General features: G+C 45.6%; 1 protein-coding gene across 1 annotated transcript in view; it reads right to left on the bottom strand.

Annotated features, from left to right (window-relative positions):
• Window positions 1-311: 311 nt before the first annotated feature.
• LOC112215183 (protein piccolo-like) overlaps window positions 312-19,091 on the bottom strand; it is an 81,126-nt gene continuing 62,346 nt past the window's right edge. Inside the window, exons 4-5 of the mRNA XM_024374123.1 lie at window positions 537-1,814; window positions 312-356 (exon numbers count right to left, since the gene is read on the bottom strand). Of these exons, the coding sequence (XP_024229891.1) occupies window positions 312-356; window positions 537-1,814 (1,323 nt within the window). The remainder of the gene's footprint in view (window positions 357-536; window positions 1,815-19,091) is intronic.

Genomic DNA, 19,091 nt, shown 5'->3' with positions numbered 1-19,091 from the left:
GAAAAACTGCCTCTATCAATTGGAACGGCATAATAAGAGAAGAAATTAATTGTTGCAGCGGCCAAACATGGTAGAGATATAAAGATTGACGTGCCGCGACACTGTCAAGGTGTGATTGCTGTAAATACGTTTGGTCGAGCCGCATTATTCACAAAGTAATGACAAACAGGTGCACACCTCTCAGCGAAGGATCAAGGGCAATAAGAGGGGGAGAGAAGGAGAGAGAGAGAGAGAGTGTGAGTGAGAAAGAGAGAGAGAGACAGACAGAGTGAGACTGCGAGAGAAAGAGAGAAGAGAAAGGGAGGAGGATATTACCGCGAGTTCGCACCACTATGTGGGGATGCTATGATGTCGAGCTTGAGATGAGATATAAGCCACAATCCCTGAAAGGGACACAATTCATATTTGATAGTAGGGAGAAGAGAGAAACGTGACTGAGAGGCAGGGAGAGGGAGAGAGAGAGGGGGGAGATAGAAACAGACAGAAAGGGTGAGAGAGGAGGTAGAGCATGTGGAAGAAGGGAAAGTCTTGCTTACCTCCAGGTGAGGCGCTGGGTTGAATCCGCACAGGTTGCACACTTGGGCGTGGCACTGGGTGCAGGAGGTGTAGTTGGGCGGCTCGGCTGTGTTGCCGATGTTGAGCTCCGTCTTACACAGGGGGCAGTTGACTTTGGGCTTCTCAGGCTCGACAGGCTTGGGAGCAGGCTCCTGTCTGGCCGCCGGCTGCTGCTGCTGCTGTTTGAGGGGAGACCCTTGCTGCTGCTGTGGCCCCTTGTGTTGATGTGCAGGCAACTGCTGCTGTTGGGGCCCTTTCTGAGTTGGTGCATGGAGACCACCCACTTGGGGTGCATGCGGGCCACCTGTCTGGAAAGGTTTGGCACCAGGAGGTCCTTCTTGTTTATTGGCAGGTCCACCCCTGGCAGGGGAGGGCTGGGAGGACGGTGGCCCTGAGAGGGGGTCCACAGATGCCAGGGTGCTGGCCGCTTGGTTGAGGAGCGATGCCCCAAAGCCAAAGAGTTTGGTCAGACCATCCTGGGGGGGCTGCCCCTGGGGGGCGGAGGGTCGATGTGCGGGGGAGGAGCCAGCGCTGGCAGCCTGGCGGCCGCCCTGGTGCATCGGTATTCCTCTGCCCAGGTCTGGCTGGGAGGGAGCCTTGGCCATGCCCACCAGGGGGACTGCCCCAGGGTGGGGTATCCGGGGCTGGCCGGGACCTCCAGGCCCTCTCTGGCCATATGGGATGTGCTGGGGAGAGCTTGTCGAAGACCCGGGCAGGGAGGCTGAGCCGGCGACAGGGTGTCTCTGTAGGCCAGGGGAGGGCTGTGGCTGATGCTGAGCCTGGGGGTTGTCTTGAGGCTGGGTTTGGCCAAAGGGCTGTTGCTGGGGCTGGCTTTTGCCGTAGGGCTGTTGTTGGGGCTGGGATTGACCATAGAGCTGTTGCTGGGACTGCCCATAGGGCTGGGATTGACCATAGGGTTGGGGCTGAGTTTGGCTGTAGGGCTGTTGCTGAGGCTGGGATTGACCATAGGGCTGGGGCTGAGTTTGGCCAAAGGACTGTGGCTGGGATTGACCGTAGGGCTGGGCCTGGGGCTGAGTTTGACCATAGGGTTGGGCCTGGGGCTGGGAGTGGGGTAAAGACTGAAGTGGGGGCTGGGGATGGGATTTTAGCTGGGCTGGATGAACAGGTGATGGCTGGACAATGGGTTTGGCTTGGTGGGATGGAGAGTGGATCTGCGGCTGGCTCTTGGATCGTGCGGTGGTCATATCAATGCCCAACGCCCTCTGCATCTGGCAGTTGAGACAGAGCCACTCCTGGACCTGGGAAACACAAACAAGAGAATAAAACATGTTAACAGCACAACAAGTATATTCATTCATGTACTCCTCTGTGATCTTTTTAAACATATCAAGTATTTGAAACATTTGGTAAATCGCTACTGTAATTGGAACCTTCTAATGTGTCTATTTGTCCAAGTTTTGACTTATGGGATTGAAGAAAGTAAATTTACAAATGAGTAATATCCCGTAGCAATTTAACCACAAATGGCCTGCAGAACAGACTGATTGCTGAGTAAATAACCGTAGCCTGGCAGTGGATTCACTTCATAATCTAGAGATAATGAGTTCACAGCTCCTCCTCCTCCTCCTCTTACAGATCCAGGGATGTCCTCCCCTGTGTCCAAGCCTGCTTTCCCACTCCACCTCCAGCTGGAGAGAAGCGTCTCTCCAAGTGAGCTAAACCAGCCTCCACTGCCCCGTCATTATGTTTACCTGTTTTATTAGTTTGTTTTTTACATTTTTACATTTGAGTCCTTTAGCAAACACTCTTATCCAGAGCGACTTCAAGTTATTGCATTCATCTTAAGATAGTTAGGTGGGACAACCACATATCAAAGGCATAGTAAGTACCCTTTTCCAAAATGAAGTAGCTACCAGCAAAGTCAGAGCTAGAAAGAGGGGAGTCAAGTGTGAGTGTTACATTCAGGACTGGGCTGAGTGGGAGCTACCCTCTCGTAGGGGTGGGAATGCCAAGAGACCAGAGGTGGCAGAACGGAGTGCTCCTGTTGGGGGTGTAGGGTTTGAGCATAGCCTGAAGGTAGGGAGAGGCAGTTCCCCTTGCTGTTCCATAGGCAAGTACCATGGTCTTGAAGTGGATGTGAGCTTTGACTAGAAGCCAGTGGAGTGTGCGGAGGAGCGGGGTGAGATGGAAGAACTCGGGAAGGTTGAAAATCAGGCGGGCCGCAGCATTCTGGATAGGTTGCAGGGGTTCGATGACACAAGCGGGGAGCCCAGCCAACAGCGAGTTGCAGAATTCCAGAAGGGAGATGACAAGTGCCTGGATTAGGAGATGCTCCGCATCCTGTGTGGTAGGATCGTACTCTACGAATGTTGTAGCACATGAACCTGCAGGAGCGAGTCACTGCTGTTGATGTTTGCAGAGAACGACAGGGTGTTGTCCAGGGTCACGCCTAAGGCTGTCGGGGTCAGGACATTTTGTTAGTTGTGAATAATACAAACCTTACAATGTCTTCGGAATCAAAAACATGAAGCGACTATCGGCTTTTGATGATTTGAGAAAGTAGCAAAGAAAGCTTGCGCTCTGTTCCTTGCCTCAGGCTGCACAGCAGTTTTCTCATCAAGTGATCATGTTTTCACCCATCAGACTATTCTCAATTTTATCTTGTCTTAACTAATATGTCAAATTGGTTTGGATTTAGAACGGCCCATTCATCAAATGGCCAGGAAATAGGGCAGGGGGGAAAATACATGTTATCTGTATGCACTCAGATAACGAATGGATGCCATGCTCTTTCCTGCCAGTGCGTTTTTCAATGATGCCTGGTAGGCTGCCTCGGTTTTATTGCTGAGCATGTGCTTAATATGAGCATCTGAGAATAAGTCAAAAAATATAAAAGAATATATAAAAACACTTATTTCACTCCATGCATCAACCACTCTTTGAGGAGCCTCCTCTCGCTGCGGCACCAGGTGATTGTCCACCGAAACTCTGTATGTCATTGGCTCTCCAACCCTGTTCCTGCAGCCACCCAGTGCTTCATTTGGGAAACCAAGTGAAATCAGTTGGGGCAACATCATAGTAACATGTTTTTGCAACAAAACATATTTCACTAAACTGTTAACAGCCCCTCTGCGCGCTCGAGAAAGCGACAAAGGAGAGAGAGGAGGAGATGAAAATGCACGGTGCTGAGATATTCTGTATAGCTAAAGTTAATGTCACCCAATTAATAATGAAAATATTTTCAAAAGTCCCTATTACTAGGCGATTTGAAATTGACCTCCACAATCAATGAACCGTTCTCTCCCAGGCTCCTGGACATACATTTTGGAGCATAGCATAAGGTAACCATTCAGCAAGCATAATAATACAGTCCACACTCAAAGGCGATTAGTCAAAGGTGTTTAATATTGGAGTATAGGCTAGACCAATTATGTAACAAAGACATCTTGAATCAGTTTTGTTCTATGTTTTTCTGCCATGCGTAATATGCAGTAGGCTATGTATTGTGTAACGGCACAATATTGTGGGTGGGACTTGGGCTCAGAAGCCTATGGGTATGAATAAGCTTGAATATGCATATGGCTGTTTTGAATGAATCATCACCTTAGAAAGCTGTCCATTTCGTTGTGTTAGGTTTTGAAACAACATCCACAACGACCATGTTTTACGCTCCGTTTCAACCTGCTGTTGAACTTCTTTCTTCAAAATTGAGCATCACAGTGAAGTGAGTTTTAATGCATGATACTGTTTGGATGATACGTGTTTGATGTGATTTTTGAATGCATTTGCATGGTTGTCAGAGTGGTTGGAGGGACAATAGAGCCCTGAGTACCAGGCCATGAGGACCTGTTGGTCTTTAGCAAGTTGGATACTACCAAAGCATATAGTACCTCATGGTCACATATCATTTTACTGCGGTCATAACTCATGACTTCCGGTGTAGCGGTAATACAGTCACCGCAACAGCCCTAGTTACGCCAAGGTTCTTTGCACACTGGAAGCGCGACAGTGTGGAGTTGTCAACCGTGATGGAGAGGTCTTTGAGTGGGTAGGCCTTCCGCGGGAGGAAGAGCAGCTCTATCTTGTCGAGATTAAGCTTGAGGTAGTGGGCCAACGTCCAAGCTGAGATATCTGCCAGGGACGCAGAGATGCGTGTTGCCACCTGGGTGTCAGAAGGGGGAAAAGGAGTCGAGTGTCATCCGCATAGCAATGATAGGAGAGACCATATGAGGATATGATGAAGCCGAGTGACTTGGTGTATAGAGAGAAGAGGAGAGGGCCTTGAACCGAGCCCTGGGGGACACCAGTAGTGAGTGTATGTGGTGCAGACACAGATCCAAGAGCGTGCAGAGCCTGAGACGCCCAGCCTTGAGAGGGTGGAGAGGAGGATCTGACGGTTCACGGTGTCAAAGGCAGTGGATATATCTAGGAGAATGAGACAGAGGAGAGAGAGTCAGCTTTGGCAGTGCGGAGAGCCTGCATGACACAGAGAAGAACAGTCTTGATTGAGTGACCTGTCTTGAAGCCTGACTGGTTAGGGTCGAGAAGATCATTATGAGTGAGATGTGACAACCCTCCCACTCTGTCTGCCGAATTCTTTCTCTTTGGCACTTGTTTTCCTTAATAGGATGTCGGTGGGCAGAGCTGGGAGGGTCATCAGTGAAATGGGACACACCTGGGCTCGGGTGTGTCCCAGGTTAAATGCACCTCTTCCCCATTCATTGAGACACATGCAGACACAGACAGATTTTGTTTGTGGCATTTTTGTTGCTATTTGGTTTGTTTACGTTGGCACCTTTCAGTACCCCTCATTATCACATGTATACACGCGACCACTCACTTACACTACTGACTAAAAACACACACCATTTTTAATTGTATTTACTTTACTTCAGTTAATAAATATATTTTGTTATTCTTCATCTCCACGTTGTCTCCCTTTTTGTTACAGGCTTCGAGCCGGTTCGTGACAGAGATAACAAGAGAGTTGATCAGAGACAGAACAACCAAGTGTTTTGGAAAGAAAAGAATGAACAGGTCTATATTTTTTGACGTCAGATGAGTCGACTGTTGTTTTCTTGAGGAGGGGAGCGACTCAGGCCATTTTGAAGTCAGTGGTCAGGAATCAGTTGATGAACTGAGGAATGGGAGAAGGTCTCCAGAGATGGTCTGGAGAAGGGAGGAGGGGATGAGGTTGAGTGGATAGCTTGTCAGGTGGCCAGATCTCACTAGTCTTTAGTGAGAAGACTAGTGGCCTTCTAGGCAGCGTTGCAAAGAAAAAGCCACATCTCAGACTGGCCAAATAAAGAAAAGATTAAGATGGTCAAGATAACAGACACTGGACAGAGGAACTCTGCCTAGAATGCCAGCATCTCAGAGTATTCTCTTCAATGTTGATGGTGAGACTGATGTTTTGCAGGGACAATTTAATGAAGCTGCGGGGATACAGCCTGACAGGATGCTCTCAAATGCTCTCAATTGTGCCTCTGTAAAAGTTTGTGGGTTTTAGGTGACGAGCCAAATTTCTTCAGCCTCCTAAGGTTGAAGAGGCGCTGTTGTGCCTTCTTCACCACACTGTCTGTGTGGGTGGACCATTTCAGTTTGTCCGTGTTGTGAGATGTTGTTTCCTACTTTAACCACCTGGGGGTGGCCCGTCAGAAAGTCCAGGACCCAATTGCACAGGGCGGGGTTGAGACCCAGGACCTCAAGCTTAATGATGAGCTTGGAGGGTACTATGATGTTGAATGCTGAGAGTGGACCACTGCTGCGATGCAGTGCCGTAGACCACTGTGCCACTCGGGAGTCACCCGCAAATTGATTTTAACAAACAATTGGTCCCCCAAAAATGCAGCCCTCCTTTGAATTTCAAAATCCCTATGTGGCCCTCAAGCCAAAACATTTGCCCACCCCTGGGCTAGGCAGTAGGCTTGTATTTGGGGTGATGATCTGTGAAGTGATAACATTTTATTTGCTTTGTGATTTGTCAAAAACTGCAAATGACTTGTCAAGTCATGTGCTCAGGTTCTTGTATGCACCGTAACAACTACATTGGAGATTTGTAATATGCTGAAAAGTGGCCGAAACGAAGTGAATATTTTTCTGGCAATGGGCGCAGCAATTTTTGACTTTGACTTTGTTTATTTGTGTCTCATAGTGAATAGTATTCTGGGACTGAGGAGTTTTCGATGTCAAACATGGCTGCCATCATAAAGAATTTAGCTGCTGTTAGCTTAGCTGACACGCATTTATTTTCTAAACAATTTTACATTTCTCCCTTTGTGCTCACCAGAGATGTTGTACATTGTAAACAAGTCTAGCTGTTAGGTCGCTAACTTATGTTTCATTTTCTTGTCAGTGCAACATTTTATTTAGACTGGTTTATGGAATTAGTTTGGCTGTGGATGTGTTTGGCTGTGGATGAAGTTTGCATTTATCTTATACCATAAAATATCAACTTTAAGAATAAAGTAGTGAAGACCTTTATTTCACATCAGTACAAAGCATTGTTTGGATGCTTTTCAGACAGCAATGCTGTTTAGACACGTTTGTTGCATCATACGTTCTGTTGCTACTGTTCCAACCACATATTTGCGATGGTATGCTACAGGGACCACTCGGTATGCTACAGGGACCACTCGGTATGCTACAGGGACCACTCAGTATGCTACAGGGACCGCTCGGTATGCTACAGGGACCGCTCAGTATGCTACAGGGACCGCTCGGTATGCTACAGGGACCGCTCGGTATGCTACAGGGACCGCTCGGTATGCTACAGGGACCGCTCGGTATGCTACAGGGACCGCTCGGTATGCTACAGGGACCGCTCGGTATGCTACAGGGACCGCTCGGTATGCTACAGGGACCACTCGGTATGCTACAGGGACCACTCGGTATGCTACAGGGACCACTCGGTATGCTACAGGGACCACTCGGTATGCTACAGGGACCACTCGACAATGATCACAATTATGTGATTGTATGCATCAAAGGGTTCAAATCCCCAGCTACAAAAAATACGACCTCAGGATATGCGGTTTCCAGTTTGCACAAAGTCCAATGTAGTTTCTTGAGAGCCGTTGTGGTGTTCGATTGAGGAGGGGGGATATACACGGTTGTGTATATATTTCTCACGTATTATCTTTGCACTCCTCTTCCCTCTTCTTCTGTTCCCTCCAATTACAGAAAATGTAGATATCCTTCCTCGAATAGTAATTGGCGATAAGTTCAAAGTCAATTCCTTTCACCTGACACCGAAAAACCTCCTCTGTCACTATCATCCTGCGCATCAGGTCAGAAGGCATTGATGTTGATGAGTGTATGCGTCCCGTGGCTCTGTGCATGGCGGGGAGCAGTCAGCAAGCCAGGTCCGCACGGAGCGAACAGTCAGCATTTAGGAGGCAGGTCTTCCACACTGATCATGCCAACTCACCTCATTCTCTGCTCTCACACAAGCCAGTGGATAGGCAGCTAGGCAGGCGGTCAGGGGACTACATGAAACCAGTAGCGTCAGGTTTCAGCAGCATCACTAGCTGATCATACAGCACAAGGTCCTTGGGTATGTATATACGTGGGATGTGGCGTACCTACCAAGCACCCTTCGCAACATCCCCTACTGTTGCCTATTGTGGCTTCTTACTCAAACCTTCACTGCCATAGCCAAATGCCACCCATTTCCAGACTATCCTGTTCCTTTTTCATTTGTGAGCCCCTCACACTTCTTCCTGGTCCCAGATCTGTATGCGCGTTTACCGCAGCCAATATGTCTGACCGTCGTAGTTGGCTAAATCACATTTAAATCTGGGACCAGGCTACTCATCCACCATCCACGAAAACACACAGATGCGCTCCCACACACAGAGACAGACAGAAACACACACACACACACAACCCCCCACCCACACACACACTTCCTGTCCTGATTGTCAATCATTAATCCAGGGGGTCATTTCGAACTAATTAAACTAATCCAGAGATCATCCTCCTCTCCGTGTGTTCTGTCTCCGTCTCTCCACGGCGGAGCTCTGTGAATGGAAGGATGGAAGCGGAGGTGTTCTGTTCTAATCATCCAAGGCCTTATCAGAGCATCTCAGCCTGTGTCCCTGTGCCCTCCCATCACTCCTCCAGAGCAGCGGAGCAGTATGAGGAAGCACTCAGGAGCTCTAATTTAATCTGTATTTAATTACTGGTACAACGAGGGGCAGAGGAGACAGCCCAGGAACTAGCTTGTGTGTGTGTGTGTGTGTGTGTGTGTGTGTGTGTGTGTGTGTGTGTGTGTGTGTGTGTGTGTGTGTGTGTGTGTGTGTGTGCGTGCGTGCCTGCGTGCGTGCGTGCGTGTGTGTGTGTGTGCGTGCGTGCCTGCGTGCGTGTGTGTGTGTGTGTGTGCGTGCGCATGGCAGGAGAGACAACCCAGGAATTAGGAACTCGACTGGTGTCACACTACTAAGAGGACAGAGGAGACACAGGCAGTGCTCTAGTTGGAGTTGTTATGCCAGAGATGTTCTTGTTCTTGCAAGTCACTTTTTCGATGGTAGTGCGCCTAAAGCTATTAGTCGGATACATGTAAACACACACACATGCACAGCGCGCACGTGGGCACATGAACACACAAACACACACACACACACACACACACACACTGATAGATCAGCATCAACAGACTAAGGGGTCGGAAACGCAATCGTTTGCGGAAAACGAAGTCTGACGTCGTACGTTGCCCCAACAAGCGTGGCAATTTCTGTGGCCTGTCGACTTGCACACCCGTGTGACGCGCAGGCAAAAACAGGCTTCACGACTCCGCCACAGACACAAAGGCACCAGTTGCCCCCATGAAAAATGAATCAGACAGGTTTGGAAACACAGCTACTGCTAAACAAACAAAATGGTAAGCCCATAAATACACTAAAACAGACGTTTAATATCCTTTTTATTAGTAGAAAGATAACTGTAGTATAACTAGCGATACAAGTAGTGCTATTCCAAGCCCTGTGTTTTTTGTACACATTGTACACACTGTGGCTTATTGAGAGTGCAAAAAACTCCTACTACAAAACAACACTACTCACTGGACGCAGGCACACAGGCACAGTGGAGTCAAGCTCCCACTGAGTACTTCCTTAGTGAAGAAGTTTTACTCCAACAGAGTCTTAATTAGCCAATCAGTGATGATTACTCTTCTCCAGACGGCCCAGTGTGTGTGTGTGTGTGTGTGTGTGTGTGTGTGTGTGTGTGTGTGTGTGTGTGTGTGTGTGTGTGTGTGTGTGTGTGTGTGTCACCTGTCAGCTCTATATCTCAGTTGTTGGCATTGCCAGCCTGACCGGCGCCCACCACAATTTCCATTCACTCACTAACATTGATCAACATCCAATGGACACAAGCTTATGCTCCAAACCCTCAAAGGGTAATTTTTCCCCTTAATCATATCACAATAAACTTTTACCAGTTGAATTTAGAAAAATATAATACTTTCTTTATAAACATTTTTCAAAAATATATTATTAAAATATGCAAATGAGGCAATGTCTCCTTAAATATGCACACATTTGCATATCGTGCAAATACATTTTTCTGGACTCTGGAGGAAGTCAGCATGAATGTTTTGGTTTCATGTTGTTATGACACAGCAGATTTTATCTTTCTATCTGTAAAATTCTAAAGACAAGTTATCTAGAATAAAACATTAACAAAATATAAATAACTTCCTCTAAGCCAGTCTGGAGAATATATCTAAGGATAACCACAACACATTTGGTGAATGTAGATGCTTCTGAAGCTGGGATAAATGTGTTGGCATGTGGGAAGAGTCTGACTGTAGTGAAATGGAAGATAAAGTGCACTGAATTTAGACCACCAAACACCAAATGTTTATTTATACCCAATCACCATCTCTTCAAAGTAAGTTACTAAACATAGTCCAGTTTGTAACATTCTCTATGAAATGGGCTTACACATTGTGTGTAATTTAATGTAGTGAGCTGTCACGCCCTGCTCTTAGTATTTTGTGTTTTCTTTATTTATTTGGCCAGGCCAGGGTGTGACATGGGTTTATTTTGTGGTGTGTTTGTGTATTGGGGTTTTTCGTAGGTTTTGGGATTGTGGCTTAGTGGGGTGTTCTAGCAAAGTCTATGGTTGCCTGAGGCGGTTCTCAATCAGAGGCAGGTGATTCTCGTTGTCTCTGAATGGGAACCATATTTAGGCAGCCATATTCTTTGAGTGTTTCGTGGGTGATTGTTCCTGTCTCAGTGTTTTGTATTTCACCAGATAGGCTGTATAGGTTTTCACATTCCGGTTGTTGTTTTGTATTGATCGTGTTTTGTCTTCATTAAACATGTATCGAATTAACCACGCTGCATTTTGGTCCGACTCTCTTTCAACGGAAGAAAACCGTAACATGAGCTTTAAAATAATTGATGCATGTTCCTTTTAAAGTGGTTAACATTCAATAAAATGTTCATGACGATAGCATGATAAACTAAAAGAAAATATAACATTCCATCCACGTTTTTGAAATGCTTGTTTACTTTTTGGAAAATACTAATATTTTAATGGACCAAAATACAAACAAAACTCCAAAATGATAGGTAAAGTCAAAAATGTCATTTCAGCCTTTCACTTCAATGTAAGCCGATAGCTAACCAATGAGGAAGGAACACTATGGAGAGACACCGACGATGGCCTGAACCGTTCCTATAGTATTTGTAGCTTCTTGAAGAACGATTACAATGTAATTTAGACATGCATGTGGCGTACACAGAGATAGTCTTTCTACAATATAAGCATCTGAAAAGGCAATGTATGTTGGCGTTGAAAACGCTATAGCCTGAGTCCCTGCTTATTAGAAATGGTTATGAAGATACAATGCATTCAGATCACTGAATACTTTTTCTACATTTTGTCACGTTACAGTCATCAATCTACCCAATACCCCATAACAACAAAGTGAAAACAATTAGCTAATTTAATAAACAGAACAAACAGAAACACCTTAAGTATTCAGACCCTTTGCTATGAGACTCGAAATTGAGCTCAGGTGCATCCTGTTTCCATTGACCATCTTTGAGATGTTTCTAGAACTTGATTGGAGTCCACCGGTGGTAAATGTAATTGATTGGACATGATTTGGAAAGGCACACGCCTGTCTATATAAAGTCGCACAGTTAACAGTACATGTCAGAGCAAAAACCAAGCCATGAGGTCGAAGGAATGTGTCGAGGCACAGGTCTGGGGAAGGGTAGCAAAACAATTCTGCAACATTGAAGGTCCCCATGAACACAGTGGCCTCTATCATTCTTAAATGGAAGAAGTTTGGAACCACTAAGACTCTTCCTAGAGCTGGCTGCCCGGCCAAACTGAGCAATTGGGGGAGAAGGGCCTTGGTCAGGGAGATGACCAAGAACCCCATTCTCAATCTTACAGAGCTCTCAGACTTTCTCTTTTGAGATGGGAGAAACTTCCAGAAAGACAACCATATCTGCAGCACTCCACCAATCAGCCTGCTTGGAGTTTGCCAAAAGGCACCCAAAGGACTCTCATACCATGAGAAACAAGATTCTTTGGCCTGAATGCCAAGCGTCACATCCGGAGAAAACCAGGCACAGCTCATCACCTGGCCAATACCATCCCTACGGTGAAGCATGGTGGTGCCAGCATCATGCTATGAGAATGTTTTTCAATTTCAGGGACTGGGAGACTAGTCAGGATCGAGGGAAAGATGAATGGAGCAAAGTACAGAGAGATCCTTGATGAAACCCTGCTCCAAAGCACTCAGGACCTCAGACTGGGGTGAAGGTTCATCTTCAACAGGACAATAACCCTAATCACACAGCCAAGACAACACAGGAGTGGTGGTGTGGTGGTGGTGCGGCAGTGGTGGTGCGGTGGTGGTGGTGTGGCGGTGGTGGTGTTGGTGGGCGATGGTGGTGGTGCGATGGTGGTGGTTGTGTTAGTGATGGTGGTGGTGGTGGTGCGATGGTGGTGGTTGTGTTAGTGATGGCGGTGGTGCGGTGGTGGTTGTGGTGGTGGTGGTTGTGGTGGTGCGGTGGTGGTGGTGTGGTGGCGGTGGTTTTGGTGGTGGTGCGGTTGTGGTGGTGGTGCGGTGTTGGTGGTGGTTGTGGTGGTGTTGGTAGTGGTGGTGCGGTGGTGGTGGTAGTGCGGTGGTGGTGGTAGTGCTATCTGAGGCGTAACATGATGAAACTCTCATTGAGAAACAACAGGCCGCTCCGGGAAAGCTCATTACCCACTCTGTCAGAGGGAAAGGCTACTGAACATCAGAGCCCAGTCACAGCACTACCAGGCTTTTAGACCTGCCGGTCAACCAGCCATCCCCCTTGCAGCTCAGAGAGAGAGAGTGTGTGTATGTGCGTGTCTATGTCTTTTAATGTCTTCCAATCTCGTTTTAGGGAAGCAGTCAGCCAGCCTGGTTCAAGGTCAGTCGAGATTGAACTGCAGGATGTTACGAGTTCTGGCCAGTCCATCTTTACTGCTGTTTACAATGAGTCAGTCAGAACACTTTACTCTTTTGAATTCTCCAAGTGTCTTTCTCTCCATGGAGAACTTCAATGTAGTCTTATTTTGTATTATTTAGAGTGCACTCCATCTCTATATATTCACTTGCTACATTTTAGTTATACTTGAGGAGTATTAACCTCGCCAATCAGTCAAGGTAGCGTTTTGTCAATGCATGTTGTTGAGCACAAGAACAAATGATCATTTGTACTGTTCTATTCAGTGGTGTAGAGGTGCCTGGAGAAGTGGGTTAACTCAAATTTTGCATAGGCTACTTTGTAGCTAGTTAACATTTAATTGAGAGGGTTTTTGGGAAAGCCTTTCAATCTACCAGCAGATGGTTACACCTATCATTAGCATCTTTATATGTTTCCTGTTCCTTATGTCACGCCCTGGCCATAGAGAGGCTTTTTATTCTCTATTTTGGTTAGGTCAGGTTGTGACTAGGGTGGGCTTTCTATGTTCTTTTTTCTATGTTTTTGTATTTCTTTGTTTTTGGCTGGGTGTGGTTCTCAATCAGGGACAGCTGTCTGTCGTTGTCTCTGATTGAGAACCATACTTAAGTAGCTCTTGCCCACATGGGTTTTGTGGGTAGTTGTTTTCTGTTTTGTGTTTCTGCACCTGACAGGACTGTTTCGTTTTCGGTCATTCTCGTTGTTATTTTGTTTTGCGTTCAGTTTAAATAAAGATAACATGAATGCTTACCACGCTGAGCTTTGGCCCACACCTCCCTCAGACGAACATCGTTACACCTTAATTGTTGAAACCTGGACCTTTTACTTCATATTTTGAGGCATGTCTGACCAAGCTTCAAAGTAGCGTAAAGCCAAAATCCCATCATAGAAATGTGTAAATGTGATATTTCTGTTTTTTTATTTTTTTTAACTGTTTTAGCTTTGTCATTATGGGGTATTGTGTGTAGATTTATGGGTGAAAAAAAAACAATTTAATCAACTTTAGAATAAGGCTGTAACAAAATGTGGAAAAAGTCAAGTTGTCTGAATACTTTCCGAATGGTGGCCTTCGTGTACACATTTATCAAAAGTTTGAATAAGGGAGAGGACTGTAGAGTATGTGAGACAATGTATTGATCAAATTTCCAGAAACATACAGAACAGTAGATGTACAGGTACTGATAGGCTTGTGTCCCCAACGGCACCCTGTCCCCTACATAGTGCACCACTTTTGACCAGAACCCTACAGGCCCTAGTCAAAAGTTAGTGCACTATTTAAGGAATAGGGTACCATTTTGGAAGCCGCCATGGTGATGGTGATGAAGCACCCTATTCACACCCTAATTATGTGTACAGAGTGGCCAATAGATGATTACTGTCATAATGAATAATCATCTGCCTCATTATGGCTATAGACCAGCCAGTGAGATTGATCATCTACCGTGGGACAGGAAGAACCAGTCAATATGGACCCAGGGTTGTGTTCATTATGGAACAAATTAAGTGTTTCTTATTGAACAAGTTTAGGTAGTTCCTGTTTCAATCCGTTTCATCACCTTCCACCAATCAAAACCAACTCCATACAAGAATGCCATGACAACTGTAATCTGAGAAGTTGGCGAAATAGCATGCAATATGTGATGGATTGGATAACATTTGAAATATTCAATAGTGCTTTATAGTAGTTTAAGAAATGTTACCTACATTTTCCACAGTACAAGAGCACTTCAACTGCAGTATATGAGGACTGAATATCAATTCATTTTTCCCTTTGGAAACATCCATCTAACCCAATTTTATACCTTTTCTCAGGTGAATTCTTCTCCATTTGGTTAGAGAACAGCCCCTGTAGTGATAATATAAAACTCCATTGGTGCTCTCCATTACAGCAGAGTGCTAGTAAGTGTATCCTAACAGTCCTTCAGTATTTACAACCTGACAATACGAGCCCAGCGGCGGCCATTTTCACCAGCTAGAGCTACCGCTAACGTTTCCACATGGCTGTGTTGCACTGTTATGTACTTTACTGTAGCTCTTTGATTCAGGTGAACATGACTTAATGGATGTAACAATGAGTCTGCATCATCTGAACATGTCTACATTCTGAACTCTCCACTATTTCTTCAACTGAAACGTTGAGATTTTCCTCATACTCAGCAGTCTGAAATTCCGATGAATTTACATGTGAAAGTAAGATCAGAATAATTGCAAGGAATGTTTTAGATCTCTGAAATAGGGATGATAAGGATGACGATGAGAAAAATGAAGGCCTACATTGGATATTTGACTAAACTTTTCTATGAACATAATCATACATACTCCGTGTAAAAAGAATGCAGGAAAAGTGTCGGCCAAAGGGCATGATAAACTTAACTTTGAAAGAGATAGAACTCAAAGTCCTGCGGGTAAAATGCCCCATCACTCTTACTTCCTTATATGAGCTGCGGAGTTGCAGCAGATAGCTTAGACTTAGGCAAGATCTAAGAGATGAAATACACAATCAGGTCATTCCCAATCTCACTGGAATTACTACTGGATCACACCAACTTCTCATTGAGGAAGTTATAAACACACACACACACACACACACACACACACACACACACACACACACATACACACACACACACACACACACACACACACACACACACACACACACACACATACACACACACACACACACACACTCTCTCTCTTTCTCTCTCACATACACACCACCACCACCATCAATGCCACTCTCTCGCACGTCTATCAAACCCCCCTACCCACAGGACACCCCACCCATTCCTTACAGTGTGAAGCCCCCTCCTGATTGGTTAAAGGTATCGGCCAGTATTAAAGACATCTGAAGCTGTTGAAGACCATCAACCATAAACTTCCGGTTTTGTTTTTGTGCTCAAAGCTACTATGAGATTCTGGTTTGTAATCAAAAGAACTACTTGAAATAAATATATTATGATCATCTGCATGTTACTTTATTAAAATCTGCCTCAGAACATTGTCTCGTGGCGACTGGCTGATCGTTAACAACCTCGCTATGAGCGAGGTCATGGCAGATCAATAGTGAATTTCAGTAAAACTGGAAAACAATACCCTCAACAGAACCCAGCCAGGGGGTTAGGGGAGAGGACTGGGGGGTTGTATTCATGTTTTAAATGCGATGTGGCTCCAGAAGTGTGCTCCCTACCTTACAGTGACCAATCAATGTAAAAAGGAGTTCTGCGGTATAGACACAGACATACAGATAGACAACAGCCTTCAGGCTGGAACACAACTGGGGGTTTTAGGGACAAGAGGAATACCTATGTGAGAATGCTGTTCATCGACTACAGCTCTGCATTTAACACCATAGTGCCCCCCAAGCTCGTCATCAAGCTCGAGACCCTGGGTCTCGACCCCGCCCTGTGCAACTGGGTACTGGACTTCCTGACGGGCCGCCCCCAGGTGGTGAGGGTAGGCAACAACATCTCCACCCCGCTGATCCTCAACACTGGGGCCCCACAAGGGTGCGTTCTGAGCCCTCTCCTGTACTCCCTGTTCACCCATGACTGCGTGGCCACGCACGCCTCCAACTCAATCATCACGTTTGCGGACGACACAACAGTGGTAGGCTTGATTACCAACAACGACGAGATGGCCTACAGGGAGGAGGTGAGGGCCCTCGGAGTGTGGTGTCAGGAAAATAACCTCACACTCAACGTCAACAAAACTAAGGAGATGATTGTGGACTTCAGGAAACAGCAGAGGGAACACCCCCCTATCCACATCGATGGAACAGTAGTGGAGAGGGTAGTAAGTTTTAAGTTCCTCGGCGTACACATCACAGACAAACTGAATTGGTCCACCCACACAGACAGCATCGTGAAGAAGGCGCAGCAGCGCCTCTTCAACCTCAGGAGGCTGAAGAAATTCGGCTTGTCACCAAAAGCACTCACAAACTTTTACAGATGCACAATCGAGAGCATCCTGGCGGGCTGTATCACCACCTGGTACGGCAACTGCTCCGCCCACAACCGTAAGGCTCTCCAGAGGGTAGTGAGGTCTGCACAACGCATCACCGGGGGCAAACTACCTGCCCTCCAGGACACCTACACCACCCGATGTCACAGGAAGGCCATAAAGATCATCAAGGACAGCAACCACCCGAGCCACTGCCTGTTCACCCCGCTATCATCCAGAAGGCGAGGTCAGTACAGGTGCATCAAAGCTGGGACCGAGAGACTGAAAAACAGCTTCTATCTCAAGGCCATCAGACTGTTAAACAGCCACCACTAACATTGAGTGGCTGCTGCCAACACACTGACTCAACTCCTCAACTCCAGCCACTTTAATAATGGGAATTGATGGGAATTGATGTAAAATATATCACTAGCCACTTTAAACAATGCTACCTAATATAATGTTTACATACCCTACATTATTCATCTCATATGTATACGTATATACTGTACTCTATGTCATCTACTGCATCCTTATGTAATACATGTATCACTAGCCACTTTAACTATGCCACTTTGTTTACATACTCATCTCATATGTATATACTGCACTCAATACCATCTACTGTATCTTGCCTATGCCGCTCTGTACCATCACTCATTCATATGTCTTTATGTACATATTCTTTATCCCCTTACACTTGTGTGTATAAGGTAGTAGTTTTGGAATTGTTAGCTAGATTACTTTATTTATTACTGCATTGTCGGAACTAGAAGCACAAGCATTTCGCTACCCTCGCACTAACATCTGCTCACCATGTGTATGTGACAAATAAAATTTGATTTGATTTGATTTGATTTAGGGAACCTTAGTTATCACTAAGAACCAGCTTCAGGTCGGCCTTTAAACTTCTCCAAAAAGCTATTTTACTTGATCAATGGCAGCCTCTGGTTTTTGGTCATTTGTCTTCCCCATTGTGTGAAGTGAATTGGAGATCAAAACAATGGTGAGATGGTGCAGGCAGACAGGCAGGCATAACACGCCAGAGGAGGAGGCGTCATCCTGAAACAACACGTGTAATTGTCCGTGACCAGTTTTGCTGACCGTCAAAAAACGACTGCTGTCAGACTCGCCGCGAACAGCGATGAAGACATCTTTGAGCAGGACATCAGGAATAAAACATGAAAGTGCTCATTAGAAATGCCTTTCTTCCAAACTTGACGCAGCTATTTGATCTATTCGCAGGGGTGAAAGTATATTTAATTTCTTCCCAGTACGGGAGATCCCCCTCCCTCCCTCCCAAAATATTCATAGAATTACATGATTAATTCAATAGGATCTCTGTGGGCCTAGTCTTCATTTTGTTGATTTTTTTGTATTATTTCACTTTTAAAATGTGTTACTTTTTATTGTAGCATAAACACAACAAGTAATGATGTTTTCCTCTGATTGTCAAGTAATCACTTCAACGGGCTCATTTACTAGGCTATCCGTGGACGTTCATCCACTCGCAACACATTTCCAACCTACAAACGGTGTTGAATGGAGTCTTTTACACAAACCACCAGAAAGTGTAGGCCAGTAACATTTGGCGAATGTCATTGGCCTACGTTGGCAAATTTGTCATGCCTAATGGTGCAAAAGCCTACTGTTTTCTGGACATTTTGTTTGAATTATTGTGATAGGGTCACGTTTTAACAGTACAGTGTACCACACTATTTATTTTGCCGGGACGCCGTACCAGACCGCACCGCCTTACTTTCACCCCTGGCTATTTGACTTTGCATGTCAAAGTAAAAAGAGACAATACAAAACACATGAACTGTTTGTAATCCAAACCCTGTTCAACCGATAAAGACCATAAAGATTAATAAACAGTCACAGTGAAAACGGCATGTACTCTGTTCATACTTAAGATGTTGTTGTGCATGAACTGCACAAGTCCAGCCCTTTGCACATGTGAGTTACACAAACTGCAGTCAACTGTACTATTAAGTGCTATGCACACACACTTAGAGAAAAAACATTCCAAAAGGGTTCTTTGGTTGTCCCCATAGGAGAACCCTTTTTTGTTTCCAGGTAAAAAAAAACTTTTTGGTTACAGGTGAGTACCCTTTTGGGTTCCATATAGAACCTTCTGTAGAAAAGGGTTCTATATGGAACCCGAAAAAGTTCCAC

Source organism: Oncorhynchus tshawytscha, linkage group LG16, assembly GCF_018296145.1.
Source record: "Oncorhynchus tshawytscha isolate Ot180627B linkage group LG16, Otsh_v2.0, whole genome shotgun sequence".
Lineage (NCBI taxonomy): Eukaryota > Metazoa > Chordata > Actinopteri > Salmoniformes > Salmonidae > Oncorhynchus > Oncorhynchus tshawytscha.
This window is presented reverse-complemented; position numbering and strand designations above follow the sequence as displayed.